This window comes from Ammospiza nelsoni, chromosome 5 (assembly GCF_027579445.1).
Source record: "Ammospiza nelsoni isolate bAmmNel1 chromosome 5, bAmmNel1.pri, whole genome shotgun sequence".
NCBI classification, from domain to species: Eukaryota; Metazoa; Chordata; class Aves; order Passeriformes; family Passerellidae; genus Ammospiza; species Ammospiza nelsoni.
The window spans coordinates 54,150,611-54,176,075 of record NC_080637.1 but is presented as its reverse complement, the minus strand read 5'-3'; the positions used below and the strand labels follow the sequence as shown (position 1 = coordinate 54,176,075).

Sequence of the window (25,465 nt, the reverse complement as noted above, 5' to 3'; positions counted from 1 at the left end):
GCAGGAAAATATTGCAAGTCATCCTAACATTGCAAATGAGTCATGAGTCACCTTAGGAAACTCTCCCCTGGGACAGACATGCCACAGATGAGGAAGTGATGAAGCTGCCAGGCCACACCCCCAGATAATTTCTCTCGAGGAGCACAACACTCATAAAAGACATCTCTCCAGACACTACGTTATTTTATCCTTGATTTCACAGGGGGAGCCCTGAAGCTGCAAGAAGGGCAGCACGAAGCAGCAGCAGAAACTTCCCAGCCCGTTGTTTCGGCACAGGAGAAGCAAACAGGAGATCATGAGAGAACTTTAAAGGTAGGGGGAGGTACCTTTCAAAGTCTGTAATTTTTGACATTGAAAAATAATCAGTGCATAGAATTTATTGTAAAATCTGTAGTTCATGGGTGAGAGAGTAGAGAGTTCATCTCTACTCTTCAGTAGAGATGATCTGTTCTCAGGATAGGATCATGGCATGAAGAATTTCCCCCAGTAAATGGGATGTGGAGCTTGTCAAGAGCCTGGCTGCTTTGAAGCAGGGTTTGGGAGGAAGAGAGGAAGCTTGTAATCTACTTTGTCTAATCTAAGCTTTTAATATATTTTCATGAAGAGCTATTATGAAGAATTAATGAGAAATGAACCAAACAGTAGGAAATAAAAGCTGAAGTTTCACAATCGATGTGAAAACAAAGCATTTTTAAAAGGAGAAAAAAAAAGTAGCATGATAAAAGTAGTCTAAGCAAATGAGTAGTTGGTGTGGTTTCCTTCTGTTCATCATCAAGATACCATTTTTGGTAGCTGGGTCTGATGACTGTGGGGGAGTTAGTCTCCCCTTATATGGCACACTGTCCTGTTTCCACTAAGCTAGCAAGGTGTGCTTTGAAAAGGCACCCTTTCTCTGATTTTATATCTCTAAATACAAATGAAGTGAAGCTGCATATCACAGTACAATACATGCCCCTCTGCTCTTATTGTGGTAGGAAGTTTGATCCTGGCTAATGGCAGTGTTAGCGAAATAGAAAAAAGGGAATCAAGCGCAAAGCAGGTTCAGTGGCAGGGGTGGTGGAGCAGGAGGAAAAGAGGAAGGAGAATGAGGTATTTTTGGATGTCTTCACAGTGGTCTCAGGTGTTTTCTAGGTTTTCTGTCTACTGTTAACATGCTGCCTGGGGTTATGAAATACTACTACAATCTAACTTTGTGCAGACAGATATGCAGCCTGAATTTCTCCTGGCATTGCTGTGTAATTCATCTAAGCAGGAGGGGATTTTTGTCAGTGGGATGGCTGCACTGGCAGCAGTCAGTAGAGCAGACCAAGTTATAGAGAGGGACTAATCAAACCTCAGAGGAGGGTGATGGAGAGGGAATAACCTCTGAGGAGGCAACAGTAGAATGGGCTGTTTAATGCAAAACAAAATCAGGATGAAAAGACAAGGGAAACTTTTTGGGCTCTCCTCTTTCCTTTGATTTGCCACAGCTATTCCAGTAGTACCGAATCAAGTCCTACCAAGCTAGACAGACATAAACACATATTTGTAAAGTGGCAAAGTATGGGTTTCTTAGTTGATGTGTTGGGTCTTAAAAGTTTTTTCATTACTTTAGTTGATGCTCACTGATTTACATCAGCTAAGGAATCTGATTTTTACTCACTCCAGGTCTTGTCCTGCAATTTGAGAGGCATTGAGAATTTTGCCAGAACTCCAAAGGCTTGAAGGTCTGAAGCCCTAATAAATTGGAGTTTCACAAATGAAGTATAAAGGCTCATTTTAGAAAGTGTATATGAAGAGAGTGCCTTGTTTGTGGCATAAACTGCCAAAATGCATTTTAGGACTAATGGGTAGTTTTTCTGTGGTAGTGATTTCTGTGATTAAAAAAATAAGTCTTTTGTGAAACCATAGTGGTCACACTTAATCCATTTAATGCAAAAGTTGTGCTAAACCAAAGAGATGATAAACACTGGCATATTACAAAAATACAGATTTCAGACATGGTTTTCTTCATTCAGTTCTGTTCATTCAGTTAGTAAGGCTGGTAATTATTGAGGATTAGTACAGTGCTGCACAGGATTTTTGTATTTTCCTACAAACATACGCATGAGGAGGAGAAAAACACTAATTAGGGAAGTCCAGGGCAGATGAAAAGAATAAAATAAATTAATCGAATGCTTGTGTCAGCACTTATGTATCGTGGTATACAGTATGAGGAGGCTCTAGGGTTGCATTGTTGTGGGAAACTAAGTTCTGCAAGGAAGCCCAAGTGCTCCAATGAACAAGAAAATATATAGTTCAGTATCTGACAGGTATAGAGCTATTCATAGATGGATTAGAAAGATGAATTTGAAAGCTAATTAAAAGCAGAGCTCAGAAAATTCTGATGCAATTATGTTATCTTATCACAATATTTGCAACTGAAAATACTAATTTATGACTACTGTAGGTAATGTTTCAATATTCCCTAATACTTTTTGTTTTTTCTGTTCAGGCACATAAGGAAGAAGAAAATCCTCAGAAGACAATGGAAGTGAATGGGTTTATGCCGGTGCCAGATTCCTATGACTATGATCTCATTGTCATCGGTGGAGGCTCAGGAGGTCTGGCAGCTGCCAAGGTATGAGGAGGAAAATACACATTTATACTTTCCTAGTAAGTAGATGGGTGACATCCCCAGTGTCTTGGCTTTGGTATCTTTAACACTGTAGGGGCATAACATTTTTGTTTGATCGGTGAAATTTCTTTCACTATTTCACTTTTTCACCATTTTGGTTTGTTCCAATTATTCAATATTCTTTTCTTTATGTTCTGAAGATGGAAAACATGGTATACTCCTTAATATTCCCTAAAACTCCTTAGTAGAATTAAACTTGGTCCCCATTTATGGGAGATGATGCTGCTGGAAAACAGCAAGTAAATATCTTAATAGTGTTTTAGTAGTTGAATTTAAACTCAACTCAACAATGAAAAGGTTCTATTCAAAATTACCATAAGGAGGTATCTACTTTTGTATAGAAGTAGTATCTTTTCAGACACAGTTGTGTATCTTGTTTTAATTCTTGGCAATGGGAGAGATTCTGTAATTTTTGAGCTTACATAGTAGCATAAATTGAGATTTTGCCTATACTTGAGCTATGGTCTCACCCTTCCTTTCCAGGGTCTGGTGTTTCCTTCCTGTAGCCAGATGAATTATGGAGTTTTGTTAGGAAATTGCTATTAGAAGCATATCTAGAATTAAATAAAATTTTTAAAAGCTGGTACAAAATACACCAGCTGTTAGAGCTGTCATAATCCCAAATATTCTAAACTTGAAGAAATTTAGTGTAAGTTAGCAACTCTCCTTTACATCAGTAGTCAGGCACATGGTGTTTCTTCCGTCTATGGTAGGATTAGCTATTTAGAAGTGAATTGAGCATCCCTGTGAATAAAATTACTTTGTTGTTCAAGACCTGGAGCTGGATTATTCCTCCATTTGGGAGCATTTCTTTTGTTCTTGAGAAGTGGAGGAGGTCATGCACAGTGAAAGAAAATAAGGAGAAAATATTTCAGAATAGTGTTGAATTCACAGTGAACCCTGGTCCCTTATAAGTACTTCTGTTATAATGGAAATATGCAGGGCTGAGTGATGGATTGTAGATCCATCTATTTTCATAGTTTACTGCTTTCCTGTGATAGGGGCGCTGTTGTCATGGTGTAGGATTGAGGACTGAAGGAAAGACCTATGAAAGTTCTAAGAACCACAAAGAGAACCAAGTCCTGATTTTCAGAGGATGGAGATGTTCTGGGTCAGGAGAGATTAACAAGAGTAAAATAGAGTTTGCAGTATTGCAAAATAGTTTGCAGTAATAAGAAGCCAGCAGTTGAATTTTCTATAAGAAGACTAACTGACACAGTGATGTTTATTGCATCATTTTTCAGTTGTAGAATAGAAAAAGTGTGCAGTAGGAAAATAAATTGCCTAATTCCTTCAACTCAGTATGTGAAGTATATTGATTCTCAGTGTTCTCAGCTGATTGTTTAGTAGAACAGAAGATGGTAGATCAATAAAGTCAACATCCCTATCAGTAGTAATGTATGTATTTCTAATCAGTTTAATAAAGTTGAAGTGAAACTGTTTTACACACATATACTTCTGACTTTTACTTAGATTGTTCAATTTTTAAAAAAATAATTCACTGACAGTGCTTTAAAATAACCAAACCAAAACAGAAAAAACCCAGCTACACAGCTCTCATACAAAGTTCCAGATACCTGCACTCAGGTTTGCAGCAGTTTACCCAGACTGATTAGATGTGTGTTTTCACTCTGAAACCTGCACCTTTGTGTGCACATCTCCCTCTCTACATTGTGCCCAGATCTTGTTCCTTTGGAGGCCATTCTCCACAGGGAATGCAAACACTGTCAGGCTGACTTGGTACAACTCAGCTACAGACTCAGAATGGTGCAAGGCCCCTCCTCTCAGCTCACACAGAATAGCTCCCTAAGCAGCCTTGCTGCATTCCCACAGCACTGCACTGAGCCCTGAAAGGTTTGAGAGCCTACAGGGCAGGTTTGTGGCTGTGGGCAGATCACTCAGCCCACTCAGAAATGGTTATATCTGTGTATGATCTCCACCAAGGTGGCGATGCAATGCTGTGTTGTGTTATGTGAGCATGTAGTTAAAGGGAAGCTTGGGAATCCATGCATTCTGCTTAGCTAACCCTGCTTAAGGCTCTTTGGAGCAGTGCTTAAGAGTTGTCGTCATAAAGGAGATTTAATGACGCGTCTCAGTCCCTAAGTGCCTTTCTGAGGAACTTTCTCAGAGGTGCTGCTAATGGATAGGACTTAGCTTCTTGGCCAGACTAGATCTTCATTGAAAGTGGAAATCCAGTACAGCAATATTTTCTGAAAGTGTCTACAGCCTGTGTTATTTGTAGTGTGATTTGCATTTTGCAAATAAGTAAGATTCATTTAAAATTGAAATTCTGATTGTCAAATTTTGGATTAACAAGTATTACCGGTAACAGAATGCTGAAAGCTGTCCAGCTCCTCCTAAACCAAACCCAAGGCCTGCTCATGTAGTTGTTACTGCTCACATGTCTAAGAATTTATCATATGATGCCAGCATAGTTGTGACTACTGCAAGTAGCAAAATTATTTTGCTTCATCTTATGGGATAGTTCTCAGTATCATTTACAGGCATTAATTGTAGATTTGCTAGTGAAACTTAGGGGGAATATAGGATCATAGAGTCATTAAGGCTGTCATGCTTGGCCATATGACTGGTTGTGTCATTTTATGATGTGTTTTCAAACAAATGCTGGAGAAACCATCTTTGAAGGGAAAACTGGATTAATTAGGAATCTGTTAAGTAGGTTAAAAGTAAATGGGTATGTTGGGAAATAGTCTGAACAAAGTGACAAGAAGGAGGAGTGAAGAGGAGGTTGGACTCACAGAATCTCCTGCGTATCAGCTGGTGCCATGTTGTTTTGTAGTAGGATGAATGCCTTTTTTTGCCTTTCAGCTTCTTTTTCCTACTGAATGCACAGGTGAATTCAGAAGATTAATGACTGTCTGCTCCCTTGCAAATCATTCACTGTTACTTAATTAAAAGTCACAAAGCTTTTCAGCAATGCATGATGTTATTGTCTGCTTCAAGTTTAACTTCTCATATTTAGCAATGTGTCTTATTTAATTTGTTTTGCAGGAGGCTGCCAAATATGAAAAGAAAGTGATGGTGCTGGACTTTGTCATGCCTACACCTCAGGGAAGCTCGTGGGGTAAATTTCTCTTCATTGCAATCCTGTTATAAAGGAGCTTTGCTCAGAGACTCTTATTTTCATGTTTGAAATCTGCTACACTGATGTGAAAACCACATTCTGTTCCTTTCTTTCAGGTCTTGGAGGAACATGTGTAAATGTGGGCTGTATACCTAAAAAATTGATGCACCAGGCAGCTTTACTGGGACAAGCCTTGCAAGATTCACGCAAATTTGGGTGGCAGTTTACAGAAGAAGGTAAAGAAGGACACTTTTTCCAGTTTTGTCATTTGCACTGAAAATCCTGAGGTGCTTCATAATCAGGAGCACGTTGCACTGCAGCATATGTTGGCTTTAACAATGTGAGGTAACTTTGGAGAGCTTACACATAAATTGAAGTGCTTTTCAAGTCTAAAGCCATGGGGCTTATTGCTTCCATGTTTTCTATGTTTGTTAATAGCTCCTGATCATGTTAGTAATTGATGAGACTGTTGTATGAAAAAAAACAGTAAGGTGCTCTTCCAAAACATCTAAGGGAATACACCAGAATGTTGACTGGCATAAACTTCTTATAGTTACAAGCAAGGATTTCCTTTCCCTAAGTGTCTATCACTACTGTGTAAGAAGATGGATTTTACTTTTTATTATCTCTGATGTGCATGGTTATGGGATTATGATTTATTTAGGCTGCAGTCCTGTTTTTGGAAGCATGCAGAGGCACCTCTCAGACATGCATTGTCTTCATTTGTTGAGCAATGTCACCTCTTACAGCTGTAAATATATATTTGTCAATATAAAACTGTCAATAATTCAGTAAGTCTTAATTTTCAATGTTTTAAGTCATACCTATTGCACTGTGACCTCTCACGTTATCTTTGAATATAATTCTTTGAATTTCAGTAGCTTTACCCTGAAATAAAACAGAAGTAAGACAAACCCAGGAAGACTGGGTCATGAAAATAATCTCTTTGAGAATAGCAATTTTGTTGTGGAAAAAGAAAAACTCAGACTAAAAGGTGAACCTTCCTCTTTTGTTGCTGACAGTCAAACACAACTGGATGATCATGACAGAATCTGTTCAGAATTACATTGGTTCACTGAACTGGGGCTATCGGGTTGCCCTGAGAGACAAGAAGGTCACATATGAGAATGCATATGGAGAATTTGTCGGGCCACACACAATTAAGGTACATCATAGTCATTCTTTGCTGTGTCTTCCTGTAGTGCTGTCTGAATAGAGATACTTCTCAAATAGAATAATTTTTCCTGTGGTGGGATTGTAAAACGCTCACTTTGCACAAATACTTTATATGCAGGCAACGAATAAAAAGGGAGTTGAGAAGCTGTACACAGCTGAGACATTTATCATTGCCACTGGTGAACGACCACGCTACCTGGGTATACCTGGAGACAAAGAATATTGCATTACCAGGTAAAAACAGGGAGGAATACAAAGTCATTCCTTGTGTGTAAATATTTCCCCATACTGAGAAGCACAGTCTACTTGAAAGAAAACTCTGTACTTAGATATTAGGGAAAGTGGGAATAGCATAGGTGCTGATGTTATGAAGTTGGTAGGAATCTGTCCTCATGCATTAGGGCAGTCTTGAAATTCAGCACAATTTTTTTCCCAGCTACTCAGTGAAGATAATTCAGTTTTGGAAAAAACTGGTTTTGAGTGTCTGGTTAATTGCTAATGCCAAGCAAAAATGTTATATGAAGATTAAATGTGTTTTCATATCAGAGTATCTTTTAAGTTATTTGCTGTAGTAACAGAGGTTGGAATTACAGGCTGGCAAACCTATACCAGTGAAATAAATAAGTGGCACAATTCCTCTGAAACCAAAACACCAAGTGGTGTGCTTCCCTTTTAATAAGTGGTAATGAAATTAAAGATGACAGGTAATACAGCCTGTAAAGTGGTGCTTTAAAGTAGCTTCAAGATGGAGGACTGAGAAATCCCAGAGTTAGACTATCAGATTGAGGCTATCTGTGTAATCTTCATTGAGTTCCTTGGGGTATAGGAGCTATGCCACAGCCTTTAATTGCATAATCACATTTTATTACATCACGCTGAGAAAGGGACACTTATTTTAGAGTGAAATATCCACAGAATTGTACTGTCAGACACTAAGTGTGTAAATGTGGTGCCTCCATGAGTCCTGGCTCTGTCGAGAAGCCCTAGTTTTATAGCCTAGGTCCAAAGTGTGGTAGAACTGATGTAGCTTGATGAAGCATGTTAGAAAGCATGAAAGAAATGATAAGCAGACAAAGGAGCATGTTTTCCATAATTTCATACTTCTATCTTTGCCTGTTACTATTGTTGTGTATATATCTGGCACTGTGTCTAATGCTTCAGCAAAATGATAAGTCTTCAAAGTGATGATGGTATTTTATCTTAAAGCTGAACCCCTTCCACTTTTAGTTCTCGGGAGTTAAATTTGCTGCAAAATATTTAAAGCAAGATTTAGAGGGGAAATAAACACCTACCTTTTTCAACAATTTGTCCTAAATTTCTGTTAAAAAAAACTCTCCACATTTTTGTGGTGATTCAGAATTTTCATACTCCTTTTTTTTGTATGTGTACTCCTAAATATAGCTTTTTCATCTGTCATACACTGGTTTTGTATTCCAGATGAACTCCCAAAAAATTAGGCAGGGTGTTTTTTGTGAACAGGGAAAGGAATAAAGTTCTATTCTTACAGAAAAAAATTATATAAATATAAAGCACACTACATTTTTCTGACTGCCTCTAATTTCCTTATTCCTCTTTTTTTTTTTTTTCCAGTGATGACCTTTTCTCTCTGCCTTACTGTCCAGGGAGAACCCTGGTGGTTGGAGCTTCCTATGTTGCCTTAGAGTGTGCAGGATTTCTTGCAGGCCTTGGATTAGATGTCACTGTAATGGTGAGATCCATTCTCTTAAGAGGATTTGACCAGGACATGGCAAACAGAATTGGTGAATATATGAAAGAACATGGAGTCAACTTCATTAGGGAGTTTGTGCCAATCAAGGTAGGCTCAAAGTGACTACAATTGATTGGGATGTACCCATCATAGTGTTTTAAGATGTAAATTATTTCAGTTAATACAAAAGTTGAACTTTCATTACAGTATCTGCTGTGACATAGAATGGGTTAATTTTTGTTTTAAACCAACTCCATGAAACTTAATTAATTGAACTAATTAATCTTAATATGAAAATTTTATGAGATTATGAAATTCACTGTTTTTATCAGAATTAGTTAGGTTAGTTTATGTTACACAGAAAATGTTACACCTGCTTATCCTGGTTCTTCTTGCAGGCCCATAATTAAGCAGATACATAATTTCCTCGAAGATCAGGGCCCAGTGCATCAAAAACAATTCAATTTTTCATTGCCAATTTTCAAATTTTCAGCCAGCAAATTCTGTTTATATGCTGAGGATTAGTCGACTATCCAGAAAAGTAAATGGTCTTTAGAAGTATCATCTGTATAATTTACTTGGCAGAGTCCTTAAATACTTGCTCAATTTTTGTTGAGTTCAGTAAGAGTACTCATGCAGCTACTTACATATATTTATAGGTACGTGTGTAGGTAAATTCAGGTTAAATTTAAACCAAATTAGGAGTTCTGGAGCTTTTCTAATTTTCCAATGGAAAATTGACCTATCAAAGACTTAAGAGGGTGCTAACAGTATTTTTTTTATGTTTTTTTCACCATAGTCCTTACTTATTTTGACATAGCAAATCATGTGTTAAGCAATTTCAATTTGGTGTTAAACCAGTGTGCTGCTGATTTTAACACTTTGGGGTTTAAAATTCAGTGAAGACTGTTCATTTCCATTCTTAGCAGTATCAATAGCAGCTTTAAAAATGCTCTTGCCAGTTGGTACTGTGAGTCTGAGCATCTCTCACAGAATGAGAGTTGCTGTAAGAAGACAAAATGGATCTTTCCAGGAACTTAGTTTTTATGCAAGTTTTTGTTGCATAAATCCCATGCTGTATGAAAAGTAGGGATGATTATCTAGGTTTTGTTGCAGACATGGCCTTTTGTAAGCCCTAATGGGAAATGAGAAAGAGGGAAGCTGTGTTTAGAAGCAGATAATTTCAACTAAATGGCAAACAGGCTCCTCCAGACGCATCCTGTGATAAGCAGTTCATCGCCACCATCACAAAAAGCACTTCTGTGTATTTTGCCCTGTCCTGTCATTATATGTCTTTGATTTCAATGGGAATAAAATATTTGGCCCTGTTTCTGATTGAGAATATCCTTCAGCTTAAGTTGCTTGGTAGGTTTTTAGCAGGTTTTCTCATCTCTTTCAGACATTGTGTTTGAAGTTATGCATGTTGTGCTTATTAAAACCCTTTGTTGGGACTTTTGAAGGTAGAAGTTGAATTATTATAAATAACGTTGCCTTTGAATAGGAGCAGTTTAGCACAGTGATCCTTTAAGGTTGGTAGGATGGCACAGTTGGCTTTTCTAAATATAAATAATGGACAGAAATAAAATCTTTATCAGAAACTTTGCTCTTTCTGCCTCTAAATATTGAACATGAAGTAGGAACAAGGGTGTTGTTGAAAAGTACCTTTTCATCTGTAGGATGAACACTAAAATTTCCCAGAATTATGTTAAGTGTTGCACACTTACATGTCTGTTGTATGTACTGATGAGGCTTTTCTATGACAGTAGCTTCCCATGGGTGGAGGGAATGATGCCAGCACTTAGAGAAAATGTCTGATGGTGTTTCCTTCCTACTTGTGTCCTCTGTCCCCACAGGAATGAGGGCATATGTCCCCAGGTCATGTGATGGACTTGGACAAGAACTTAACCATGAGACCACTTTTAAAAACAGAAATGACATTTTGTTTTCTTGGTCATAAAAATAAATGTAGGGACATAAAAAACCACATTAAAATATGCAAGTAGAAATGTAAAGAATTTTTAGAGTGCCTTATTTTAGATCATGGTTAAAACTCTCTCAATGATATTTGGTGGGAAAACATAGATTGGTATATTTTTATATGAAACTTTTTTTTTTACCCTATCCAATCCCCAAATTGTTGTAGGTTGAGCGGGTTGAGGAAGGAACTCCTGGAATACTGAAAGTTACAGCCAAATCCACAACAGGGAATCAAATAATTGAAGTGGAATACAATACTGTGAGTCCTGTCTGTATGCATGAAGCATGTGAAATAGTCTTCCATTAAATGTTGATATTTTGTGGGGTGTTTTTATCCACACATTAGATTTTTAAAAATTATTTTAGTCATTACAATATGCTAATTGCACACACTCAGCAGGTAATTAATCTGGAAATAAAAGTCCCCAAATCAATGGTTATTTTGCCTTGGCAAATCAGTTTGCATGCTTTTGAAACCTATTTCTTAGCTTAGGGGTGTAGATGAGCTTGGTCCTGTGGAATCAGTTGCAGGATTTTTTCCCTGTGAGATATTTGTAATAAATTATAAGTAATGATTTATAATAGCTTTCATAGTGATTAGGGCATGTTTTGTTGTTAGCACAAAACAATGGTCAGTACAGGAGTTAAACAAATGCATGACATGTCATCTCAAGACCTGTTCTTGACAATCTTCACAAACACAGCAAATGCCCTGTGGCAAGTCAGTCAGGAAACGTCGTTACACACTTAAGACAGTAAAATTGTAGCGTGCAGGCATGGTATTGTATGTTTGATTGACTGTTTCCATCACACCTCACTCCACTCATTTTCATCGGCCTTGATGCTGAAAGGAAAAAAAAAAATTGTGAATAGAGTATTTGGAACCACACAGAATGCATAAGACAGGCCTTTGCCAGCCTGGGACTTCAGACTGCAAATACTGTGTGCCAGTGACCTTGTTTAGCTGTACAGTGCATCAGTCATCCCCTATAAAGGACACACAGTGCATCTGGGAGCCAATACTGTGAGAAAGTTTAACAATGACAGCAGAGCTGTTTTACAGGATTGTAATACTGGGGTTTTTCTAGTCCATAATAGTGAAAGCTTATTAGGAAGGAAATCAATTCCATCCTTTTATTAACGAAACTTCTGGTTTCTTTTTGCTACATCGTCATTGAAATGCTGTCACTCCTCATAGAGCTGAGAGCTGTGTGTGCTGCATTATAAGACCTTCAGCTCTAAAGATGTGGTGTGTTTGATCATCTGTAAGACTTGAAGGAGATCTTGGGATTCCTTCGGGACAGTTCTTAGTTGTCATATGAAAAGCATTGTTAGTTATCCAGGCAGTTGTCCAAGACTACAAAGCATGTAGCAATTTTCCTTGTGATAGTAGAAGTTGGAACACGATTTATTAAGTTAGCAGAGTTGATAGGATGGGATTTCAGCCTTGACAAATGTTCAAACAAATAATATTAAAAAAATAATATTCTTTGAGAGTGCTTGACTGAGAGCCTATATAAGTAAATTATATTTTCAGATAAAAAATATTATTTTATGATATTTTTATTTGCTTAAGCATCTGAGTTTCTTTCTTAAAGAGCCCTTTCCTTATGGAGCATTTTGATGTCACTTGCTCTGGTAAGGATTCGGGATAATATCTTGGTGTAAAACTGTAAGGAAATAAAGAATCTGTCCCTAACTGATTGGTTTAGAATATTCTTGGAGTATTCCTCAAGGGAAAGCTATTTGCCTGTTTTTAATATTAGCATTAAAACCTGGTATTGTTAGGTCATGGTGGTAACATGGCTTGTCATAAACTCTATGAATGTACAATGGATAACAAATGTATTCACCTTACTGTGACCAAGCTTTAGATACTAATCTCTAGTGTATATATAGAAGATAATAGCCAAAGAAAATGCACTTTTGGGTTTCTAAAAATCAGTCATGTGCATTGCTGTTTCGCAGATGCTGCTGGCAGTTGGACGAGATCCATGCACAAGAAAAATTGGTTTGGACAAAGTTGGAGTGAATATCAATGAAAGGTAAGGACGGATGTCTGTGTACCACTCACTGCTGAGTTTGTGTCATGTGCTGCCACAATGGTAGTAGTGCAGAGACACCCAAATCTTTGAGGAAAAATTTGGTTTTTGTTTCTGTACACTTGGATGGGAGAACATGTAGCAGATAGCTGCATTTTCTCCCATGGTACTGCTACATTTGCTTTTTTGTTGCTGAAATGTCAGTTTCTAATTCCTGGGAGAAAAAAAGTGTCTATTTCATTCTTTCTAGATTTACAGGTCCATCTTAGCTTATTCCAGCCACAGGGTTTTCTAGGATCTGTCAGTTGTTCCTTATACTCTCTTTTTCTCATCTTCTTGCTTTTATCACCTCTTGGAACAAAAATCTGTTCATTCATACAGGCTTTTAGAACAGTGAGTTTTGTTCAAATTTTAATGTAAAAGCTACTATATGTTATTTTGAAAGATAAGGTTCAAGTAGCATTCCTTAAACTCTCACATGAAATTCTTGATGTGTTTTAGGTTTTGGAGGGTTTTACTTCTTGGCTTTAATCAACCCTTGGATACAATCTGTGTCTTCTATAGAAGAGTACTTGATGTTAAATGTAGTGAGGTTGTTGTACCAGGGAGTGGAGCTATCAGTAACGTTTTCAATATTGGTAACTAAAACATCTTGCAGGAATGTGGGTCCTCAGAGATCTTCCCTTTGAAGTGAAAACAAGGGACCATGACCCTGACCAATGCAGAGTATTTATATATGAATGCAGCAACTGATGTTGTCAAGGGGCACAATGTGATATTCCAAATAAGTGGAAATTTTGGTCCACTCAAAATTGGCAGATCCATGTTGGTTTGTAGAACAGTACACATCTTTCTGATGTCAGGACACCTATTACTAGCTTAATAGAATGAACTATAAAGATATTAGCATAAACTGTATAATTTTTAGTGAGTGCAAAATTGAGGAAGTTGGATTTTTAATATGGGAATTGCTGCTGGTTTCTCAAGTAACTGTGTTTCTGTGTCTGTCTGATTAGGTTTCCCTGTTACATGTGTTTCCTGGGGTGATTACTGCACTATTTCATTTATTGATGAAGTAGGAAATATTAATAATTAAAAACTTCCATTAGCTCAGTGCACTTACATCTAAAAAGCTTGCTGTCTGTTCCTTAGGTAGGGTATGTACCAGCTTGACTTGTTTCTGTGTAGAAGCCTGAAAAATAAGTTTCTGTAAAAAGCTTCAGCCACTGGACTGAAATTTCAGTAGTGGAAAAATTGTTTTGTCCTACAAAAGGAGTGGGAAAATGTCTCTTCCTGTCATTCCTGAAAGTTGCCAGTACACAGTTCAGCTGGTGGTAGAAGGTGTTTCAGGAGGAGGTTTATGCTTCACCTCAGTGATTCAGGAGATGAATTGCGGCTTCTGAAGCTACCTCCTTGTCCAGTGTGTGAATTTCTGTAGTTTTGGTCAAATTTGCCCTATTTTATATTCCTGCCCAAGACTGTAAGTTTATGAATATGAATTCTTCATACTTCACATACAAGTCTTTCTCTTAAAGCTAAGGGGCCTGCAAGGTTATTTACACCTCCAGCCTTCACAGCAGAAGACTTGGATCTTTTTCTTGTTAATTCCAATTGCAGAACAGGAAAAATTCCTGTCAATGATGAGGAGCAGACAAATGTTCCGTATATCTATGCTGTTGGAGATATCCTGCAGGACAAGCTGGAACTCACACCGGTGGCAATCCAGGCAGGAAGGTTGGTAGTTCAGAGGCTTTATGCTGGGACAACCACTAAGGTAAGGAACCAGTCTGCTTGCTTGTGGAAAACCCAGTAGAATTTTAAGGATTAGCTTTGATGATCATTTTAATTTTCCCCTGGCAAAGATATTACTGCAGATGTGTTTGGCTAATTGTGTAGGATGAAATTAATACCTTGTGGATTAAGCAGTAGTATCTTTTTTTCCTATTAAGAGGGTTTAGTTTTCTCTCAAAGTACAATGATAATGAAATTACAGAGATCATTTAACTTGTTTTCAATTCTACTGCCTTCCTTAAAAGTCATCATTCTTTCCCATCCTGTTAAATGCTTTAACACCAATTCAAAGGCAGTTTGCTGAACCTACCTACGGTCCCTAAATAGAGTGGAATAGGAGTTTGTGATCTTAATTTTCAGTCTTATTTTAATGATTTTTTTTCGTTTCTCATCTGTATGTTTTCAATGTAATATGCAGTCCCAATTGTAGTTGAATGTGGACACAAAGGAAGATGACATGTACCAGTAACTCAGCACATGTTTATACCTGAGTAGTTGAATTAATTGATTCAGTGTTCATGTTTTGTACTAGTGCAGTTCTGGGTTTCAGCCAGGTTATGGTTTTTCAAATGGGAGTAATGTGGGTACTCATTTACACCTTATGTTTAAACCAGAAGGAAAGGAGAGTGTCTTTAAAGAACTGTTACACTGATATGGGTACTTGTCTTACCTTCATAACCATATGGCATGACCATAAAGGTTTATCCCTTTCAGAGCCTGCTGTATTCATAGCAAGTTCAACTATCAGCCAGATTTAGAGCATGATCGAGTTGTTTGTCTTACATTGGCAGTAACAGAACCCTGAATCAGTGCACATAATGTCATTGAAATAGCCAGACAAGGTTTAAGAAACTGTAGCAGAAGCCAGATTTTTTTATTGCTGCAATGCTATGGATATGTCTTAATTTACATTTTATGCTAGATAAGTCTGTCAAGGTACAAAAATTGCCATGCTGCCAAAGGAAGGATTCTTATTCAGTGAATCCAAGAAATGAGTAACTACTTTAAAAAAATGGGAGTGTGGCTCATACTACCTTTGTAACAAATCTGGAGAAGGTGATTGAAATATAATGAGGTGTTATGGATAGGTGGGGCAAGAACAGTAGTCAGCACCTTAGTTGATCCCCAGTCACAAAGGAAATTAATTAGAGTTGAAATATGTAGAAAATAAAATTGCTAGACATGAAATAGAGCTGACTGGCCTGCTAGTCTGCTATAGCAGAATTACTCATTTGGTGTATATGGGAAGAGCAGAGTATGTTTGTTTATGTTGAGTCTCGTGAAAGCTTTTGACACTGCCTCCATAACATTGTCATGGACAAAGGGATGAATTGCAGGCTGGGTAAGTGGGCAGTGAGGTGGGTTGAAAACTGGCTGAACAGACAAGCTTAAAGGCTCAGCATTCCAAAGACCAGCTGAAGGCCAGTCCCTGGTGGTGTGCCACAGGCTTGGACTTGGTTCCAGTGCTAATGGATTTAACAGCTAATGGATCTGGATGCTGAGAACAATGCTCAGGAAGTTTGGAGATGATACAAAACTGGGAGAAGTGACAAGTTTTCACTGTCCCCCCAGATGGTTGTACTACATGTCATTGGTTTTTTGGCATCACCTAGGCCACAGCTGATGAAAAATGAGTTTTGAATGGTAGTGGTGCCCTTGCAGCATCTCCAACTAAAAATAGTATGCTTCCTAGAAGTGGTTGAACAGGTAACTTTTATGTCCAGTTTGGCCTGTGATCTGGTATATTTGTTAAATAGGGCACTGAATTTCCTTTTCCATTTAATCAATGCCTACTAATGTTTGAGTGGCTTTAAGCTGTCTTTTTTTTTTCTTGCTCTAATTAGCACCTCTGTAATGAACAAACAAAAAACTGTACCTTAATTTAAGACAATTAAAAGAAAAAAGAGCTTTCAGAATTGTGAATAATCAAGCTTTTCTTGCTGTATTTCAGACTACTGTATGCTGATTTTATTACTGATGTTGTGTGGGTTTTCATTTTATTTTGAATGCCATACAGTGTGACTATGTGAATGTTCCAACTACTGTATTTACTCCTTTGGAGTATGGAGCCTGTGGGTACTCTGAAGAGACCGCAGTGGAGAAATTTGGGGAGGAAAACATTGAGGTAAATGCCTTAATTTCACCTGGGTTTTATTTTTCCAATTTGTAATTTAAAATAATATTAAGAGTAAATTAAAACAGCATTTTGTGCTCTGATGTAAGGACGGAGGTGACTAGGTACATGTTTTGTCTTCCTTGGCTGTTCCTAGACATGTTATAAAAATAATCTTCAATTCCAATAGCTCTAATTGCAGGTATGTTCTATTTTTGGCAAAAGGAGGCTTAAAGGTGGAATGTTTGGTTTAAAAAAAATTAGAAAAAGGGTTTGCATGTGTCTGAAAATACTTCAGGATAATTTTAAACTGGGTATATGCTGGAAACAATACACTGGTTTTAATGGCAAAGTGGAGCTGTTCTACCTAGAGCATGGCAAATTTCTTACCATAGTGATTTTTACTTTATAAAGCCAAATGTTAGCTCATTTTCCTGTTTCCTTTGACTGTAAAAAGACGTATGTGCTTAATTATACTCATGTGAGTAATCCCTTTTCATTCCCTGGGATTGCTGGTCAAGAGTAAAATCAGACAAATACAAGCACTTAGTGTCTGAGGCTGTTCTTCCAAAATGCTATACTGACCACATTACAGAAAGCATGAGGGGAGGAAGTCTCACAATAAACTGAACTTTTATGTCCTGCAAATACCACCTGAGGAGCATTATTTACAGAAATAAGCAGGTAAGTGGTAGTGCGTGAAGTTGAGAACTTGTCCCCTCTTAGCTGACTTTTTCCGATTTGAACTGTGGAGGAAAATAAGTAAATAAAACTCAAAATAGCAGTGTGAAAAATACTGTAAACCTGACCACAGGGCAAAGTCTTAGACTCTTTTCTCCCTGCAAAGTTTGTATATACCCAGGCAAATTTTTGTTGTTGAGTGAAATTCTTGGTGTTATATGTGAAACACTGGACCGTTTATTCTTGAAAATGCACTTTTGATTTTGAAAGCATTTTATTTTTTAAAATATGCACACAGAAGCATTTGTGCTCTGGCTAAGTCCTCACTTAATGTATTCTGACCTCTTTATTGTGTCACCTTATTGGCTTTTGCAAGGTTTTTGCAAGCCTCAATAAGATTATTGAGTCACTTGTGATTTTGTAATTTTATAAGAACACGGTGAACTGTGTAATATTCTGGAAGTGTAATATTCTTATGGCTTCTCATTTTTAAATTATTGGATGTCACTAGTACTTGGTTTATAGAGACTTCTGTCTTTGGCATTCATTGAGGGAAAAGAGTATCATCATAATTTCAGATGTTCTAAATGCTGTGTACATAGCTCATTATTTAGGATAATCGGGCAGCTTTTGGAAGATCATGTTCTCTCCTTGGAAATTTTACGACTCTTTTTTTAACCTGTGTTTTATTTCTAGGTGTACCATAGTCATTTCTGGCCACTGGAGTGGACTGTACCATCCAGAGATAACAACAAATGCTATGCAAAGATAATTTGCAATACTCAAGATAATGTAAGTTATCCTTAACATAAGTTATTTCCTTCCTGGGAAAACAATATCTAAATGTTTATCATAAAACTGTTGATGACACAAGAGCTATAAATAGGTTGTTTTTAACAAATGAAAAGGAATTTAAATTTGCCTACCTTTTGAAGTGTAATAAATATTTATAGTGATGCATATTTCTGTGTATACAAAACCAATTCCCAGTAAAATACAAAATTCTGCCATTGTTATTTGTATATGATACTTCTTCCATATATGTAAAATAAGAAGTAGAGATCTTTAAGACTGTTGATTAACTTTGAGAAGAGAGCAAATCAATGTAGGTAAAAAGGGTTAGAAATTTTATTGGTTTATTCTCTCTGCCCCAGACTTGGACATTCTCTACTGGGAGACTCTTCTCTCTGAAATTGAGGTCTCTCAGAAACTATCACAACTTGTAACCACTCCAAATTTGCATGTGTTCATAAAATTCTTGAGCTTGTTTTAACAGGATAATGTATCTTCCCTGCACAAATCCCATTTAGGATGATAATACCATGATTATCCTTGGACTAGGATCAAATTTCCTGGCCATGGAAATGTACAGTACCCGCTGAAGCAAAAGCAAAACTAGTAATTGGTTAGAAGAATTGGTGTGGCCATCTTAGAATGATCATGATCTGTTCAATAAACTGTAGTTGATGTTATTATTATTACTATAAATTATTATGAAGAGTAATATTCTATTAAAATATATTCCTGTTAAGATGGTAGCGTATCTGTCCTATGAGAAAAAACAAAACTAACTTAACTTATATTCATCTTTCTTAGATACAGATTTTTCTTTCTGCCGTCTTTCTAAGCATCTTGTCAAAATTTTGTAAAATTTGCACACCTGTCCATCTCCTCTTTCTGGAGGAGTTTGCAGTAGTGTGGAAGGTATTTTAGAGCCTTTAGCCATGCTCTAATCCAGAAATGCTCTAATTAAGAAAATGCAAAGATTTAATGGTGATTTAAAGTGTTTCGTTAATTTCTTTTCATTCTTTGTCTTGAAAACTTGAAATGTGTTTAAACATCTAGGTGTAGAGTTGAAAGTTACCCTGGAAAAAAAATAATAGTTCAGTAACTATTTAAATCTCTCATTGCCTTGGTTTCATTGCTATGGTTTTATTTTGACATATGTCAATATTTCTAAAGGAAAATTAAGATAATTCCATTTTACTTGTTACCTGATTAGAGCTTTTCTTATTTAAATAAACCCTGTGGTAAATCTCAGTCCTTAGATTTACTGAAAGAATAATAACCTTTCAGTAGTATTCACTATACCCAATATATGTGATATTTAGCAGGAAGAGCAGATAACTTTTGATACTCAACTGACCTATATCTATGCTCACCAAAAACTGATGAATTTCCTGAAGGCCACTAAAGCTCACAGCAAGTGATGTGCTAAATTTTCATGTTTCTCTCATTAAGAAACGCAGGTCAAGTCAGTACAGCTTGTTCTGCTGGATGTTTTCTGAGCGTGTATGTGCAGTGTAATGTGTTCTGCAATTGAACAGGAGTATAGAGAGGAGTATAGAGTATTCCTTGTAACTGGATGGGTTTTTTGCCAGTCTCTTAAGTGTATTATCTCCCACTGAAAACCAACACTGCCACAAGAGTCATTGACAGTTCAGTTAGAATAGACTTCTTGCCATGTCTGGTTGGCCACAACTTCAGCTTGTGGTCCTTTTCTGTGAACAGCTATCAAACTGAAAATTCTTCAACAGATACAGACCCTGTAGCCACCTACCGCAGGCCCTCATACTGGAAACCTTAATGCAGGGTGCTCACCTTTAGTTAGGCAAATGTTCTGTTGGCATGAGTGGAATAACTCACCTGAATAAAATCTCCTGAGTTCCTAGTTGAATCTTTGGAGAGAGAGAACTAAATTACGTGGCCGCACATCTGTTGGTGCTAATTATAATTCATATTTTAGTGGTTACATTAATTTGTGATACATTTTGTGAGCTGATTAAATTATATACTCTGAATAAGAAAGCTTTACACGTTGTCTAAAGAGAACTGAATTCATGATTGTGCTTGCATTTGATTGTCTTTGACGTTTAGGAGAGAGTCATTGGCTTCCATGTCCTTGGTCCAAATGCTGGAGAGGTCACCCAAGGGTTTGCAGCTGCTATTAAATGTGGGTTGACAAAAGAACAGCTGGACAGCACTGTAGGAATTCATCCTATCTGTGCAGAGGTTTGTATACAAAGTCACCTCAGAGCCCAGCTTTCATGGCATTCTGGGGTAAGGTGTTAGAAATCTGAATAACGGAGCTCTGTTAAAGAGGTCCAAATTTGCAGGAAGGTGGGGGGAGGAAAGGAGAGGAAATTATCTGGTTTTATATTTAAAATTCTAACACTTAGGCTTAGTCTGTGATTTTTTAAATTGTTTTTTAAAAATTGTGTTCATTTGTGAAAAGTTTATGCCTTCCCTTAATCCAGTTCTCTCTCTACTGGGACGTATAGAATTTTTATCCTACTCAAGATTATGAAGGCTTCAAATACTATTTCTGCTAAAGCTAGATTAGTGCACCCAAAATAGGCTTACAAACTAGTGCTGGGAAAGGGGACCAGTTACATGACAATTTCTCTATTAAACTCCCTCCTCTTAAAGATCTCTTCTTTATCATGTAGGCTTTCAATTAAGGAAGCCACACAAATATTTCTACTTTTTATCTTGCTGTTCCTCTTGAATGAAGAGCTCAATTTTCTCTAGCAGGTGTGGAACAGCTCCTTCCAGATGTAAATCAGAGATTGATTTTAGTAGCATTAGGACCAGTTTATATTAGCTGAGGATCCCTGAAAGCTTTTTTATGACCTGTGTAAGTCTTCATACAGAGTCTCTGGTTGTGTTAGAAGTAAAGCAGTACAAGGGAGCACCAGAATGCTCCTCTGCAGAAGTGACATCCACCTCTCTTCTTTCCTACTTTCTAGGTGGTTTAGTAAAAGCAACGCAATAAGGACTTCATTAATGGACTGCTAGCAATCTAAATCCTCTACAAAGCATCCACAATATATTCTGTTCTTTGTAGTACCATTTAATGGTATTCTTGGAGGCCCTTGAAGAGGGCTAGCAGGTCCTTGTCTTCCCAGGGGGCCTGTGGAGGGGGATCTCTGAGGGCAGCATTCAAACCTGTGAACTGAAGTGGGGTATTAGCATATGCAGTGTGAAGAGAGGATGAGAGTCATAATTTATTCTGGACATCTGAGCTGCTAAAACAGAAACTGAATAGAGTGATGATTAGACATAATTCAGGGAGGTAATTTCAGATAATCAGATTTGTTTGAATGGGGGAGGAAGAAATTGGCTCAGGAAAAATATGCTATTTAAAAACTCCAGGAAACACTGATCATTTTTAGTGACAGTCTTCAAAAGGGTTTTTTATGCTTTTACTTAATTTAATCTCTTGAGCAGTAAATAAAAATCAAAGTGCAAGAGGGCACTCTTTGATTAGAAAAATGCTTGAAAACTGGGATTTGTGAGAAATGAGCATATTGGATTAATAGAATGATGGATAATATCACCGTTATCTTTGTTACATCCCTGTAAAAGTTAAAGAAAATGAAGTCTATTTGAACAGGAAGGACCAGTGTTACAGGGTCAAGTGCTGACATCTTCACTGTCACTAGTACTAATTAATTGCTGAGTCTCTTGTGAAACATGGTTTTATTCCACTTGAAGAAAACTTTAAGACTGAGGGTCCCATTTTCACTGTCTATGAATTAGAGCCAGATTTTCCTTCTCTTCTTGAAGCAGCATTTTCTTCAGCAGAAAACAGGAGCTCAGAATGGAATTTCTTGCAAGGTTGAGTGCAAATAACTGCAAGCACAGAACTGGTAGGACCTCAGCCCTACAGAGAATTACATCTCAGCCTCAACTGCACTGTGCTGCCTGAAATTCAGGGGGCTACTATTGATCATCTGTGATGAAGAGAAATTGTGTCCTGAAAGCTGGGGTGATTCTTCCGGGTAGCTAATGATGGCTTTCTAGCCATTGGATCTAAGGTTTTGTCTTCCCTTAAGTAAAAAACAAATTCTATCTAAAATACTTGTTTCAAACAATTTTCAAATTACTCCAGCTGGCTTACTAGGGAGCAGTGTGATCCCCTCCCGCACCTGGAGGTTGCAGTCTGGCCAGGAGGAAAGCAGATAAATTTTGTGGTTTTTAATCTTGGTCTTTTGAAATGAAATAACAATAAATGAAGACTCCCATATGTTGTCAGGCTGTGGATCAGAAATGAAGTCTACAAACCCCTCTCTCAAAACATGCACTATGTTTTAGATAAGTCACTGTTCTTATGCCATATACATTAGACATGCATTTGTCTTCCTGATTTGTGGATAATGCTTTATGTGCTTATAGAAAGTGGAAGAGGTTTATCATTTATTGATGTTGTCCTCTGAAGACCTGCTAGCAGTCCTAATGCAGCAAAACCACTTAAAGAAATATAAGTCTTTCTGATCCCCATTATCTTTAGATACTTCAATGTTATTTGTATAGCTGAAACGTGTATGTACTATATTCTGTGCTAAGTTTATTCTTCCTGAGAGATAGCTCTGATGATAACTAATTATTGCAACTCTGGAACATTTAGATAACAGTGGTTTTGATTTCTGTTTTTCCTTTCTATATTGTATGTATGCAAAACAATGCAATTATTTGCATAGTAAAGTACCAGTATTAAGCAAATGTTTGTAGAATTATTTTTTCTTCCCAAATTCTAATCTGTTAATTTTACAATAATTATTTAGGAATAATATTTTTTTTAATGTGACTTAAAAGCAGTAAAGACTGGTATTTTTCAAACTAGTTTTACTCAGTGTTCCCATAACTGTTGTCAAGAGGACACAGATACCAGACATAATGTCTTTATCCACAATCACTTCCATGTTTTTATAATGGCTAGAAAGGCACAAAGGCAAAATTCTCTCCAAATGCCCAGGTCTTGAGTTAACTTCACTTTCCCCAGCAAAGAAGTTTTCTTTGAGCCATAAAGACACTTATTCATTAGGTGTACTGGAGTCTATTATTGCTGAGCTTGTTCCCACTGTAAAAACTTGGGAGCATTAAGATGAGAAGTGGTATAAAGCCATGTGACTTCCTTAATTCTTTCTTTTCCACTGTAAAAGGAAGAACATAAGTTAAATGAAGAGAACAGAAGTAATTTGTGTGTGCTGTTTAATGACAAGGATTTTAAAAGTAGGACTTTCATTATTTTCTTACTTTAAGAATTGGCTCCGATTTTGAGCATCATGCCCAGTTTAATCTTCCAGGAAAAAATGTAAATTTAACCGTGCTGAGAATCTTCTTTCTTTTTTGTCTCAAGGTATTCACCACCCTGTCTGTGACTAAGCGTTCTGGTGAAAACACCACTGTGAGTGGATGCTGAGGTTAAATTCCCCCATAATTGCTATTGCCAGAGACTGATTTTCATCACAGTGTCTGACTCCTGCAATTCAGAAGATATTGGGAGAAATTGCCCTTGGACACCTGCAGAAATGTGTAGAGCTTAACCTGGACATTGCATCATCTTAGTGAGAAGAGCTCTGTGGGAGTTGGTTACTTGTGGTGCCTGGCTGGCAATTAGCAATACAATGGGAATCTGGACTGCTGAGTTGCTGATTAGCAGGGCATTTAATAAATGCCTTCATGAAGTCATAGCCTGAAGCCTGCATTATCTGGTGGGCAGTGATGGAAGAACTGCTAGCACAGCTGGAAAACAACTGTTTTGATTTGGCTTTATTCCTCTCTAGTTTCTTTCATGAACATTCCTTTCTAGTTCTTTCCAGAACAAAGAACTTCCCACCACAGAAAAATTCCTCCCAAGTTCAGGTAGTTGTATGAGATAAAACAGCTCCTTTGTTCTGGATCATGACACACAAATGCAAGGTCTCCTCATGAGCATACATTTTACCAGCTCACGTGCCTATAGAGGGCAAGTTCTACTTGTTTGATCATGAGGAAGAAAATAGCCTTGGAAAAAAGTTTAGTACCTGTCGCAGACATTTTTTCACAGAAATCCTTTCTTTCAGATTTCTGCATTTTCTGGGAAGCTGAGGGCCCCCAGAAAGAGAATGTAAACAATTGTTATCAGTTGCTGTGGAATGCAATGGGATGCACCTTGATTGGCTCATGTTTCTATGTTTATAATTAAGGACCAATCACAAGTGCAAGCTAGGGACAGAGTCCCTGGACACAACTTTGTTATAGATTCTTTCTTTCTATTCTTGGCCTAGCAAGCATCTGCAACTTCTCTCTTTATTCTATTTAGTATAGTCATAATGTGTTATATATCATATATCAATAAATCCAGCCTTCTGATCAAGAAACAAGATTCTCATCTTTCTCTCACCATGGAGACCTTCAGCAGGTCCCTGTAATATCTGGTGACCCCTCGTGTCAGAGCAGAAATTAATTTGATAAGACCAGAGGAGCAAAATTGCTGTACTGGGTAAAAATCCTGTATGCGTAGCATTTGATGGTTGCTTTGAAGTGACCACAGAAGTGGATTCAAGCCAGGAGCTGAAGAACTGAAGATCCTGATTTGGACAGAGTTCACAGCCAAGGCTGACCACAAAGAGAACCTTCTTCTGGAAAACCTTCAGGAAGATGTTCAGAACGAGCAGCAGACCCGTGGAGCTGGCCAGAGCAAGCTGGACTCTTTCAAAAGATGCTGTTTGCTTTTCCCTTCCTGATGAACCAGCCCTTCGTAGCTTGTGGTTTTTCGTATGGCAGACACATGCCTTGGAGGAAGAGGTTTGTTTTACTCTTTCAGAGGAGAAACTTACTGCCCTCTGGCAACATTGGTGTAGAGAAGATGTTTTTTTTTTTTGTTAAAAACAAATCTCTGTGAGTTCTTTCGATGGGCAAAGCTTTTTTGGGTTCTTTACTGATGTCCTATACGCTTTGGATGTTTTTGTCTGGGAATGCCTGGACTCGATTATCCAGTTTGTCTGGAGGGAGGGGCGTCTTTTGCCTCCTGTATACCCAGCATTTATAAAGCTCTTCCCAGTTCTGAAACGAATAGCATCTACTTTTCAATGGATTTCTGACTGCTATGGGCAGGCTCCGTTTCCACCGTCCCTGGGAGAAGACCCGGTGGGGGATGAGATTCTGCTTCCCAGCCCCCCCTGCTTCACGGCGGGGGGGGCTGAAACTTCGCCGCGTGAAGAAGTTTTTTTTATTTTTTCTCCCGAGCCTGCGCAGTGGGATTTTCTCCTCCCCCCCTTCTCTCTCTCCGGGGGGATGGGAGGAGGCGGTGCTGCCACAGCTGGCCTCTCAGACTCCCCCTTGTTCAGACATGGGGGCGGCACCGGTCTCTGAGGTTTCCCCGCCTCTGCCAGCGCTGTCACTCCAGGCGATCCCATCTCCGCCTCTCCAGGCGGTCCCACCCACGGCTTCACCGGCCTCCCCGCCCCTG

General features: G+C 37.9%; 1 protein-coding gene and 1 long non-coding RNA gene across 2 annotated transcripts in view; one reads left to right on the top strand and one right to left on the bottom strand.

Annotated features, from left to right (window-relative positions):
- Positions 1-25,465, bottom strand: part of LOC132073036 (uncharacterized) — a 165,015-nt gene that overhangs the window by 99,947 nt on the left and 39,603 nt on the right. The window lies entirely within an intron of this gene.
- Positions 259-24,689, top strand: TXNRD1 (thioredoxin reductase 1). Its single transcript, XM_059472150.1, has 14 exons — positions 259-312; positions 2,474-2,599; positions 5,669-5,741; positions 5,858-5,977; positions 6,764-6,906; positions 7,036-7,151; positions 8,508-8,733; positions 10,769-10,861; positions 12,571-12,647; positions 14,262-14,418; positions 16,453-16,560; positions 17,926-18,021; positions 20,107-20,241; positions 23,372-24,689. The coding sequence occupies exons 2-14, from the start codon at positions 2,507-2,509 to the stop codon at positions 23,432-23,434; spliced, it is 1,500 nt and encodes a 499-aa protein (XP_059328133.1). The 5' UTR covers positions 259-312; positions 2,474-2,506; the 3' UTR covers positions 23,435-24,689.

Bases quoted from the DNA above. Each gene is read 5' to 3' on its own strand.
- TXNRD1 (XM_059472150.1), top strand. From the start codon at position 2,507: ATGGAAGTGAATGGGTTTATGCCGGTGCCAGATTCCTATGACTATGAT. The intron at 5,742-5,857 runs GTAAATTTCTCT...CCTTTCTTTCAG, and splicing joins ACCTCAGGGAAGCTCGTGGG to GTCTTGGAGGAACATGTGTA. The intron at 7,152-8,507 runs GTAAAAACAGGG...TTTTTTTTCCAG, and splicing joins AAAGAATATTGCATTACCAG to TGATGACCTTTTCTCTCTGC.